Source organism: Merops nubicus, unplaced genomic scaffold (assembly GCF_000691845.1).
Source record: "Merops nubicus isolate BGI_N331 unplaced genomic scaffold, ASM69184v1 scaffold11458, whole genome shotgun sequence".
Lineage (NCBI taxonomy): Eukaryota > Metazoa > Chordata > Aves > Coraciiformes > Meropidae > Merops > Merops nubicus.
This window is the reverse complement of record NW_008625143.1, coordinates 7822-20217: the sequence shown is the minus strand read 5'-3', so window position 1 is coordinate 20217 and position 12396 is coordinate 7822. Positions and strand designations below refer to the sequence as shown.

At 45.1% G+C, this 12396-nt stretch overlaps 1 protein-coding gene across 1 annotated transcript in view; it reads left to right on the top strand.

The window, feature by feature from the left end:
• Positions 1-6944: 6944 nt before the first annotated feature.
• UPK3A (uroplakin 3A) overlaps positions 6945-12396 on the top strand; it is a gene marked incomplete at its 3' end in the record, with an annotated part of 6563 nt that continues 1111 nt past the window's right edge. Inside the window, exons 1-4 of the mRNA XM_008945579.1 lie at positions 6945-6999; positions 7802-7957; positions 10267-10546; positions 11863-11945. Coding sequence (XP_008943827.1) covers positions 6945-6999; positions 7802-7957; positions 10267-10546; positions 11863-11945 — 574 coding nt within the window. The remainder of the gene's footprint in view (positions 7000-7801; positions 7958-10266; positions 10547-11862; positions 11946-12396) is intronic.

Sequence of the window (12396 nt, the reverse complement as noted above, 5' to 3'; positions counted from 1 at the left end):
AAATTCATTTTCAGTTTCTTTCTGCCCCAAACTGACCATCGAAATTATTATACAAGTCTTCTTTTAAAGGCTAAAATAAGCAATACATGGGCATAGTTAATAAAGAATAATCTTTCCCCAATATAGTCTGAATAGACAACAGCAGATGCTGAGAGTGGAATAATTATTATTCCAATTTGACAAGTGGACAGCTGAAAAACCCCTCAAATAGGTTGCTTTCAGAGGCAGCCACTGTGCATAATCCTTTGGCTCCTCCTCCAAGGTCCTAATCACAAAGGAACTTTTCCTTTAGGGTGTAATTAACAGCTGAGAGCTGAGACAAGTGCACTGCAGTTGTAGGTGGGACAAGATTGGAGCTGAGGCTGCAGAGAAAACAGATTTCAACAAACTGTCACTGGGTCCCACTACAAGTACATGGAGAGGAGAAAGAGGTTTATAGAAGAAAAACAAGTTTCTGCCTACCAGGTTAAGTGAAAATATCTATAAAGTCCCTTGAAATAAGCTTACAGTGGAGTCCACTCAGTCCATCAGATGCTGGCCTAGGAGCTGTGAGATGTGGGATTTCTTTATTGCTGTAGCATTCCAGTCAAGCCACAGAATCATTTTGGACATTGCCCTTTACCAGGCACCAGTTTCCCCAGTTAGACACTGGTCACAGCAATGTTTACTATTCTCATGTAATCTTTGAATGATAAATAGAATTGGATTTACTCACTCAGCTTTATCTCCCTAGGTTTAAATCTGTTGACTGCAAGGAAACTTACACCAGCACAGCTGAAATTCTAATACTGTTGTATCTGTTGCATCCCTCTCCCAGCATTTCTTTATTATTTTTATTAATATTTAATAACTTATTTCCCCCACCAATATCAGTGGAGAGCTTAGAACATCAGAATCATAGGAGCCAGGAGAAACATTGTCTTTTTTTTCTTATATTTTTTCTTCAGTTGTCATTTCACTTTTCAATGTAAAAAGTTATTTTTGCAAATTTCTTCTGCAGCATTTGACTTTTCTTCTGCTTTCCATCACTGACCAGAGTTATTTACTGCAGAGCACATCCACCACACACATGATCTCAAAGGAGCTGCAGGAAAACACTGCAGCTTCTCAGTCTGCTGTAAATGAAACTCTCTAAAAGTCATGTTAAAGCACAAACCAAACATACACAGCTGAGTCAAGCGTTCCTTTCCTAGTGAATTGTGCATCACAATAGTTTACTACATCAGAATATTTCTTTTTCTCCCTCCAAATCTCTTGTTCCAGTCATATCCATCTGCATTTGTGCGTGAGAAGTTGGTGAGAACTGATGAAACTTTATCAGTAGGAACCTATATGCAAATTCTACAGGTCAACATTGTTCAAGATCAATCAAAATGAGCATAAATAATAAGAAATATGAAAGTTTAGGACATAAATTTTGACTAGGGCATTCAGTACCTACACTTAGAGGTGACTCCAGCTTTTTGTGGGGTCTGCACTGGAGCTGTGGATGTAGCTACCACACCCCTGCCTCTCAGAAATGTTTCACAAAGCCCTTTAACACATTTTAGAAGGCAAATGAATTGGGTGGGTCTGTGATGTTGTCTGAAGAATGAGGATCCAGCCTAAGCCACCTCTGGGGGTAGTTCTGGTTTAGGGTTTTTTAGTTGGTTGTTAACCAGCAACAGCATCTATCCAAATTTAGCACAGAGCATTTCAGCTACAACAGAAAGGCTGCAGTCAAAAGCAGCCTCTGCTTTTTGTCCTCCTGGGAATGATGAATGAGTGGGTTACAATTCAGTGAGGAAAGGAAGTCCTAACAGAAAGCTTTTTCCATTTTTAATGTACATTATGGACCTAATTCATCATTTTGTTAGAAAACTTTCACCCTGGTGTGACTGCAGTGGAATCTGGCACAGGGATCACCACAGGAGCCTCGTGTTGTACCTCATATAAAACCACAGCTATTGCACCCAAGTGCAGCTGAATCTCCAGGGCTTTAAACTGGCTTCACAAAGTGGGATTTCAGGACTGTAGATTTGGAGTATTCCAAGTCCTAAAAAAAAAACCTTTGTAAGGAAAGACCCTGCTCTGCAGCCGTTACAGGGAGAACCTTCTCAAACCTCAAGGGTTTATCAGGTTCATTAAAATTCACTCTTGCTTGCAAACCCAGAAAGCTAAATTTAATTTAGCTGGCAAAATTAAGTTTTAAAAAGCTCCACTATACAAGTAAGAGCAACTGGAGGACAAAGGTGAGGGATTACACCCACTGCCTAGGGAGGTCTGCTTCCTCACATCAGCCAGGGAAAGGGTCATTGCAGTGACCTAAGGGATGTAGCCACTTCCCAGGCCAGGAGGATGAACTCCATTCATTGCCATTTTTGCCTAGTTCTTCACCAAAAAACATATCACTTTGGTCACAGAGGTAACACACAGTTATCCAGCTGCTCTGAATTACCAAAGATCCTTTCTCTTCTTCCTCTTCTACAGCATTGTGACCCTGCATTATAAGGAATATTTAGGGCAAACCCCTCAATGAACAGTGCTCATAAAAGTAGGAAAATATTATAGATTTTTAAGTCATGTGGGACCAACTTAGGTTGATCTACACAACAAAAATGACTCTAGGACACAACTAAAATGATCTACTTAGGTTGATCTACACAACAAAAATGATCCACTACAAAAGGCATTGCTGGGAAGGCTGCAGCAAATGGTGCTTGCTTTCATTTAGGACATCTATGCTACCATGTAAACCCAGGACTTTCATAACAAGAAGTATTTCCTAGTGGGTCTTAAAAGTATGACGTGGAAGTTCAAGCAGATAGCTGGAGATAGTAAGACATTTCCTCAACAAATAACTTCTGAGTAATTGAGGCATTTCATTTTAACCCTGGCTGCTCCAAGCTTCTCTGGGGTTTACTGCAGTGATAAGATCTTCCATCTGATTTCTGAGGGGAATGCAAGCAGGACCAGTTCCTCTGCTTGTAAGAAATTTGCCTCCCTGGAGCCATGCCAATTTATATTTGATAATGGTATGGCCCTAATTTCTTCAGTAGAATGGTATTTTTCCATTCCTGATGCTCCCCCAGCTTGGCCTTCCAGGTTTGCACAAAATTAATTGTCACCAGATGCTAAAAATAAGTTCTGAGTTCTCATCTTTCTACCTGAGCCTTTGCATTTCCTTGAGGACACCTGAAAGATTTCTGCTTCAAGGAGATGAGTGGCTCAGGGAGTCGTGCTGCTCTGATCTGTGCACAGAGGGGACCCTCTTCCAGGGAGCCTGTTCCTCTGCTGAGTGGATGTAGGCTGGGGCTAACCTCCATCACACTGGTCCTTTTTAATTTGCAGACCTCTTCCAGAGATTGATAACCTGGACGTGGAAAGGGATTTCATCAGGAAAAGAGGAGGAGAAACCCTGAAAATAAATTCTGAAGCTATGTCAGTAGGTGTGTAGATATCATGAGCAGTAGTGGATACCCCTTGTGGCAACAACAAAGGACAGAGCTACTTCTCCAGGAAACCAAAGGCTTATCAAAGGATTCCAGATCTGCACAACAGCACCAGGCACCCATGTGGCCTTTGTGCAGCAGATCCTGTGAGATGGGTCTCCTGCTTTGACATATATTCTGGGAAGACTTTGAGAGAGACCAATGTCCTAAGAGACATTTCACCTCCTGCTTCAGTGAGGAGTTTTCTCCTGGATAAATGGGAAACTCCTCCCTTTTATCTCCAGCCTTATGACATACATAGAGTTCAGCAGTGACCAAGAGTTATTTACCATGAGATGAAAGCTTCCAGTGCCAGACACTGCCCATGACCATCTGTTACTAATACCAGCCCCCAGAAAAACTACTTCTGAAGTTTGTAGTAGCTGCCCAGTAACCTCTTTGAAAAGATATTTTTTGTTTGTGTCAGTGCAACTCTCCAATGGACAGATGTTCATCTCAGAACATCTGCTTCCCTTGTGGTTAACCCCTGCAGACAAGAAAAGGCTGAGCAGTAGAGGTGGTTATAGTTCCTGCCAGAGCAGGTCTGAAGAATGGTGACTGGGCAGAAGAAAAAGCTTTCCCATTGTTTCTCATTCCACCTTGTCCTCACTTCCATAGTATTTATAAATTCTGCACCTCTGTTCTTCTCCATTTCTTAACTCTCAGCTCTCCACCACTCTCCCCAACCCTGATCACCTGTTTTATCAGCATTTTTTTCACCCTCACTGCATTCTCTTCCAGATAGCCCATACTCATGGAATGTTTTTAAAAGATGAATTCACAAAGGCATTATTCTTCTCCTCCTTCACCTCATGCCTCATGGTCCACACCCACCAGGATATCTGCAGGAAATTCCAAGCTAATAATACCTATGCAGAAAACTAGTGAGGATCTTCAAAATACTTTAAATTGGATTCTGTGCTTTATTTGTCTCTCACACCCCTCTTTATTTGTCTCTTATTTGGATTAGATTTTCTCTTGACTGCTGGATGCCTCTGTATCAAACCCTGTAATGTCTCTGTATGGAGCTGGGCAAGTGGCCTATGAATTTTATGGACCAGAGAGATGGAAGGCAGCAGAGTATGGAGCATCATCTCTGCTATGCCCACATCTGAGAATGTAAAGAAGGTCTGGACTTCAGATCCTGGAAGGTTCCATACATTGAATGGCCTTTTGGGACTTCAGGCTTCATCCTCCTCAAACCCTTTTTGGCTTCACAGAGCCCTGGAAAGCCATGGCTACAGGCAGGTTTTGTTCTCAGGGAGCCAAAATGTGTCTGGAGGCTCCAGAACTGCCCACAAGGCAACAGAGAGCAAGAAAATTGGCACTGTTGCTTAAATGAAGACAGAAGAATTCACACTGATTTCTTCTCTTAGGCTTCCTTCAGGGAACACTGTAATTACACTGAGGTTAAATTTGTTCATGATAACATCCTTTAAATCCACAGCAGCTCCCCTGACCTTGGGGGGGAGTCAATATGGATTTACACAAGTGTAGCAAGGATGAGATCTGATCCTAATTTAGAAGACACCTTTCAGCACAAGTGGAGCTGAGAGAGTTTATGGTCACATTAATTTTCTACTTTTGTTTGAGAGTCTTCTGAGTGTGGAGCAAACCCCAAAATTTTAAAATCTCTGAACACAGGCCATGTTATATCCCCTCATTGTGGCTGGTGAGTTCTACCACATCACATGATGGCTTTCAAGAGTAGCCTCCTGACAAAGAATGGTTAAAATTGTCCTCTTGGGAGCACTTTGAGAAGGTGATGAACTTTCTGTGATGAGCAGCTCTGTTGACATACTCCTGGCTGCTGTAAAATGAATTCCCTGAGCAGCAGTTTGCCACACTCTTCATCCAGGCAAGACTCCAAGAAGGTCATGCAGAGTTTTGCCTGTGAATTTATTGTTTAATGGCTGTGAATCTAAAAAGAAATAATTGCTAAGTTTAAACTGAAATTTTCATTGTGATCTGGGCCTTAATCTGGTGATCTTCAAAAACTGGTGTTTTTTCTGCTGGCAGTTTTGATGCTTTAGAATGTGAATGAGGCAGCAGCACTTTCTTATCAAATTTGGAAGAATATTTTGTAGCCCCTGCAAGTGGCTTGTGTGCCATGAAGTAGAATATTTCTTTTTCCCTGCTATCCAACATGTCCTGCTGTCTGCAATGTGTCCATTTTCTGTCTTAAGGGGAAAAAGAAAAGCCACAGCTGCTGATTGCTCTGGGAGAGTTACCTGTCTAAAGATTTTACTTTATTAAAATATTGATTGTATGATGGAGAAAGACATCCTGTTGTTCCTAAGCTCTGCTTTTACTGTGGCACCAGAAACCTTCCAGGTTTTGTGCATTGTTCTGTTGCTTTAAGGGATAAAACCACTCCTGAGTAGGTCAGCACCAAGTTTGCACAACTGATCCCCCTCCTGTAAGTGTTAAAAATCAGATTCCTGGGAAGGAAAGACAGAAGGGTAAGATCTTTGCTGCCTCAATCTGATTTTATCTAAGATAACTCCCATATTCTGTCTTCTCCCTCACAAGCAGCATGAGGAGGATGTCAGCCCAAACACACTGAAGATGACATGCAGAATTTGAAACAAAATGAGGCACATCTGGGGAGGAAATTGCATTATAATAATTCAATTACATATTTCCAACAGCTTTCTGGAGCCCACGGCCTATCCATAGAGGAGGTGGATTTGGTAACTAACTCTAATGGTTACAGTCTAAATCCAGAGCTGCTGCAGTGACATCATCTCAGCCCCATGAATTCTGTGAAATCTTGCTGATATTTATTTTCCCCCTCAGCCTATTCAGAGTGGGTGATTAATAATGTTGTAACCTGAGCTTTTATGCCCCAGAGCATTTGTCATAGCAATTACTCCTCAAAGAGTATTCTCAGCTGAACAGTTTGATACAACAGGTGAGATTCAGATTTTCCAGTGGTTCACTCTACGTGTAGTTGCCCTGAATGACTTTAGGGCTCACCAGAAGCTTACAGGATCTAACTCAGGAAACAAAATTCAGCCCTTGTAACCTCTGTTAAAGCTCCCCAACTTTAGAGCTGTGAATCAGAACCACCCATGATACAAACTGGATACAGGGCTCAGATTCTCAATTCCAAATTTTCTCTCCAGGAGAGATTTCTAAGGAGTTTAGGCAGAAGAAGATAAAGAACAAAACCACCTACCAATGATACAGGTAGGGGGGGAACTCTTTACCCCCTGGCACTGCTGAGGACTGCTCTGGTGCAATCTGGGCTCAGACAGGAGGAGGAGGGGGACTGGTGACACCTGAGCAGGAGGGGCAATGAGCATTTAGGGAGGTGCTGAGGGGGTGGGTGGTTTCTAACCAGAGGGACCCTGTGGAAAGGGGCAGGTGTGTGGTAAAATTCAGGGAGGGAGTGGATGTGGGAGCTCCTCAGTGGGGACTGCCTCCCAGCATTGCTTTTCCTTCCTTGGCAGGGCTCTGGAAGGCTCCAGCATGTGCAGCTCTTGGGTTGTGTTGGCCTTTTGCTGCTTGGCTCAGCTGTGTGCAGGTAAGAGGCATCTGTTTGTGATCTTCCCTCCCCCTCTCCTTTTGTATCTCGTCCCTTTCTGTTTCTCTGATGGGTTTTTGGTTTGGTTTTGGTGTCAGCTGTGCTCTAGGAGCTGTGTTGGGAGGAGATTTTAGTGCTTTAAACTTGTATTCTGCTGGAAGATTGTTGAAGTGTCTCTACTGCAGCTAGGCTGGGAAGGAGGAGGAGCTGCTGAATCTCTCTGGTTTTAGTTCATCTTCCCCAGTGGGCTGGAGATGGGATGAGCTCATGTGGGGAGGGGGAGGTATCTGACAAATTGATTCTAATACTGTTGCTCTTTCCAGTGCCTCTCAGAGGCAGTTTTCTTTTCTGTAAGGCTTTGCTAAGTCTCAGACTCTGCAGGTTAACAAGTCTGGTCTTAAAAACCTTATAAAGGCTCCTTGCTGCTGAAGGATTCAGGAGCTGACTGTACTGCTCCTGGTGCTGCCCCTGGGGGGAGGAGGCTGTACCTGGGACCCCAAACACAGAGGTTCAGGCCTCCCCTGTGAGGCTTTGCCTTTGTTGGTGCTGTGACACGTATGTTTGAGGAGCAACATCACCTCCCTAAATCCTTGGGGGACCCGTTTTGCACTGAAGCAAAACCCACCCCTCCCAAACCTTCACAGGGAAGATGGGTCATTTCCTGCTCAGCTGCTTCTTGTGCCCCTCTCTTATGCTTTGATGTTGCTTGTGAGCACTGTCAGATCCTCCCTTTTGGGGCAGAGCTTGCAGGGGAGAGGAGAAAGATTTTTTTTCAAACATTTTTGGTATCTTTCTCTTCTAGGTCAGAGCCTGAAGCCTCAGCTTGCAGCCCCTCAGCTTGCCAAAACCAATCCCACTCTTACTACAGTCTCCCTAGAAAAGCCTTTCTGTAGGTTTGACAGCTCAATGTCTCCAAATAAATCTTATGTCATCTATCTGTATGCAATGAAGGAATCAGGTGAGCACCCAGCATTGCCCCTCCTGGGCAGGTAACTCCATGGGTCTGGGGAGGGGCAAGGAGAAAGATCTGGTGCTGGAAGCTCTATAGAAGCTCTGCCTCTGGTCTGTTTTCTCTGGGATGTTATTATAAATTACACTATCAATAACCACAGAATTTCAGTAGGGCTGAGGAATGACAGCAAGTGTTAGTACTGCACTCCCAAGAGGTGTGGAGCAGCACAGCTAGAAACCAGCTAGAAACCTTTGCCCAAACCTTGCTGATGAAACCAAGTGGTCTGTGATCCAATACCTTAACTCTGCCTAAACACAATTTCCTTGTATAAAAGCTTGAGCTGTGCTGAGAGAAGCTGGGTAACTGCTGCTGTTTGCTGCATAGTCAACCCTTGCAAGGACTCCTTTTAAATTTTTTGTGGACAAAGGCAAGTCTTAGAGTTGTGGGCAAAGATGCCTGGCCCATGGGTTCATTCCTAAAATGAGTTTCATACCTGCCTGGCAATGAAATGTTGGTGGTAGTGAGCAGGACCTGCCTCCCCTGTCCCCTGCTGTGCTGGCAGGCTGTCCTGAGTGCCAGCTAGGGCTGACAGGACTAAGTGACCTCCTTGCTTCACACCTTCTCCTCTGCAGGCTGGGGGCAGCCTCTTTTCCTGAGAGCAGCAGAGGAGGGACCTTAGGGGTGTTTAAAACAGACCATAAGAGCTTTATAATGATAGAAAAAGGACCTAGTTATACCTTCAAACATGCAATTATGATGTTTTGTGTTAGAGAGCACATCAGCCATCCTGTCCTCTGCAGCTTCTGTGGCAAAAGCTTCCCACACAGATGGAGAATCTCTACAAAAGGCAGAGATCTCTTTCATATATGGAGGAATCTCTTCTGCTGCTTTCAAGGCAAGCAGATGCAAACTTGTTGCTTGGCAGACTGTGAGGAATTTTGTTTGGATCTGTCTCTGGTCTGCAGAGAAACACGTTGGCTCACCCTCAGATGCCTCCTGGAGTAGGAAGAAGGAAATTTTAAGAGAATGAACACCTTATGGCCAGCTCTGCTGGTCAGGAGATGTGTCAGCATACTACAGAGCTGAAGGTCTAGCAGATTTCTGAGGAACTAATGTAACTTTTAGCTCTTTTCTTGTAAATATCACTGTAGGACTTGGTCAACCTAGTAAAGAACCCAAACAAACAAAAACACCCCCCTCAAAAGCACAAAACAAACTTGCTCAGGTATCAGCTCTTGCTTGCTCATGAGATCCAGGCTAAGAGTTATTGAAGTGGAGTCTGGGAGAGCAGGAAGACCTGGCTGTGAGATTTTTAATTCAAAATCTTAATGTGAAATTATAATCTGGGGAAGCCAGCCTAAGAATAGAGCATGTCTTAGCCAGTATTTGCCTTCATGTTATTGGCTCCCATTGGAGAGAGGGGTGTCAGAGCTCAGCTCACTCAAGCACTGACCCTTAAGCTGCTTTTCTAACCTGTACTAGAAACTTTTCCCTTTTAAAACAGGTTGAATTCTGCTAAAAACTTCTCACAGCCAAGGAATTGCAAGAACTCTGCTTGAGGAGCACAGCAGGATGCTTCCAAACTGAAGCAGTTCCCAATGTCCTGTGGCTTTGGGAAAACTCATTCCTTTGCTGCTGACAGCACTGAAGAGCTGGAGAGGCTCCCCAAAAAAAATCCAGCCTGCAGTTGTGTGTTGGGAGCATCTCTTGGACCTTGGCTTTGCAGCAGGAAATGTTTGCAGCTGAGCTTCCAGAATGTGCTGTAGGGCTGGGCACAGATTCCCATTCTGCTGGCAGAGGGCTGATTTGTGAGGACTCTCTGAGGCATGCTGGCTGGAAGTGGAGACACCACATCTCTTCATGCAGCTCCTGGTCTGCAGACAGTGTGGGTCTGGGAGGTCCACCTGCTGTGGGACCAGAGCCCTGAGAATTGCTGCTCCAGGAGATGGAGTTGTGGCTGTATCAGAGCTGCCTTGGCTGTGCTGGCAACTCTGGAACAGCAGGATCTACTGGGTGTGTGCCCTGGGGCAGGAGCAGCCAGGCTCCTCCATCAGAATCTCCTTGGAAAAGAGGAATTTGGGGAGGGTGGCTACTGAAAAGTATTGCTCTGAGATATGCTGTGGATCCTTCCTGGTTTCTGAGGGTCAAGTGTCAAGAGCCTCATCAACAAATAAGGAGAAAGAGGGAGGAATGCTACACAGCCAATCTGGCAGCTTTTCCCTTTGGAGTGTTTTGGGGTAGAGGAGCAAATGCCAGGGTGAAAATAAAGGGCTGAACTAGTTCTAACAGCCTTGTTCAAATCATCTCTCCTGCAGCAACTGCAATAAGCTCCCTGGTGACCACCAACAGCAGCAAACCCCTTGAAAACACCTTCCAGCAAACAGGTGGGGGGCAGCTCGGCCCTTACAAGGCTGCCTGGTTCAGTGTCCCCAGCTGTGCATCACCTCCCAAACTGGCTCATCTAGGAGATGTCAACAAAGTTTCTGATGTCCTGCAACAATACCTCTTCAGAGTTGGGGATGATGGGACTTGTTTGCACGACCCAAACTTCCTAGGTGTCTGTAACCCACCTCTTGCACCAGATACAACATACAGGTAGAATTTTGCATTCTTGGAAGGGGGGTTGCAGCTTTTCTAACACATCAGGGAACAACACTGGGTCTGTAATGTTCCTTTTTAATGGTGTGATGTGAATTGCCAGTCCTGCACTGAAGTGGTTTATTGAGAAGGTGGCTTTGCTGTGTTCTGGCAGCCTGCAGGTGGTGCTCTGTGCTGCTGCAGCAGTGGTGAGGTCATTCAGGTTAAATTCATGGATCAGTAGGAAAATTCATAGAATCATAGAATCCTTTAGGTTGGGAGAGACCTCCAAGGTCATCAAGTCCAACCATCAAGCCAACACTCCTAAGTCCTCTGCTAAAACAGATCAGAATCTGTCAGGGTTGGAAGGGAGCACAAGGATCCCCCAGTTCCAACCCCTCTGCCATGAGCAGGGACACCTCCCACTAGATCAGGCTGCCCAGAGCCTCCTCCAGCCTGGCCTTAAAGACCCCCAGGGATGGGGCCTCAACCCCCTCCCTGGGCAACCCATGCCAGGGTCTCACCACTCTCCTGGGGAAGAACTTCTTCCTCACATCCAGCCTGAATCTGCCCACTGCCAGCTTTGCCCCATTCCCCCCACTCCTGTCACTACCTGAGAGCCTAAAAAGTCCCTCCCCAGCTTTCCTGTAGCCCCCCTAAGACACTGGAAGGCCACAATAAGGTCCCCTCGGAGCCTTCTCCTCTCCAGACTGAACAGCCCCAACTCTCTCAGTCTGTCCTCACAGCAGAGCTGCTCCAGCCCTCGGATCATTCTCGTGGCCCTTCTCTGGACAGGCTCCAGCAGCTCCACATCCCTCTTGTCCTGGGGGCTCCAGAACTGGATGCAGTGCTCCAGGTGGGGCCTCACCAGAGCAGAGTAGAGGGGGAGAATCATGTGTGACCTGCTGGATCTACACCCTTGTTGGAGTAGATAATCCTATGGCAGCATCTCTGACTACAGACTGCTGCCAGCAAAAGATTTTGACTGGGAAATGATGTTGAGATTATTCACCAAGTATTTTGTGTTAGATGATTCTGCCAAACTGCAGACACGGATCTGACTCTGCTTGCTTGGTTTTGATGGGATTCTGGGGAGTCAAAGTTCTCCTTGGCTCTTTAGGACATTTAACTCTAGCTATTGTGGAAAGAAAACTCCATTTCTTTGCCAGATCTGATGTTGGCCTGTCTTTCCAACACTCCCCTCTAGCAGGGAAAGTGCAAAGATCTCCACTGTTGGACAAAATCTTTGACCACCTGATGGAACTCAAACCCACTTGCTGTCCCAAATAATGAAGTTCATCTGCCAAGACTCTCAATCACTTTTTTCCCCACAGGTTTAAATATGTGTTGGTAGATAACACTGAAGGTATCGTGAAAGACCAAACTCTCTGGTCTGACCCCATCAAAACCAGAAGAGGTGAGTCTGTGGCTTTGCTCAGGTCTTCTGAGTAGCTCTCCTTGCCTTAGGACACTATTGCTCTAGGAGCAACACCTCATCCCTTCTTAAAGTTTTAACCATTTCTTCACCCCTTCAATATTGGAGGAGCAGACCTAAAGATAGAATAATTCTCTACTGCTCTTGTGTCCTTCAGAACAATTCTCTTAGTGAAGATAAAGCTTGTACATGTGGTTTCACCTCGTGGCCTCTGGTGCTGTTGACATTTCTCAGCCATGCAGATCCTTGTCACCTGGGCTAAGCTGCTGGGGGAAGCCTGTAAACTCTAAATGCTGACACTGAGTCCTAAACATCTTTCCCATAAATTAAGGCTTTGGGTATAGGCATGGTTAGCTTGCCTCTCATAAATTACCAGCTTTCTCCTGTTTGGTGAGGTGTTCATGGTTGAAAATGGATCATAGGAAACCTCTTT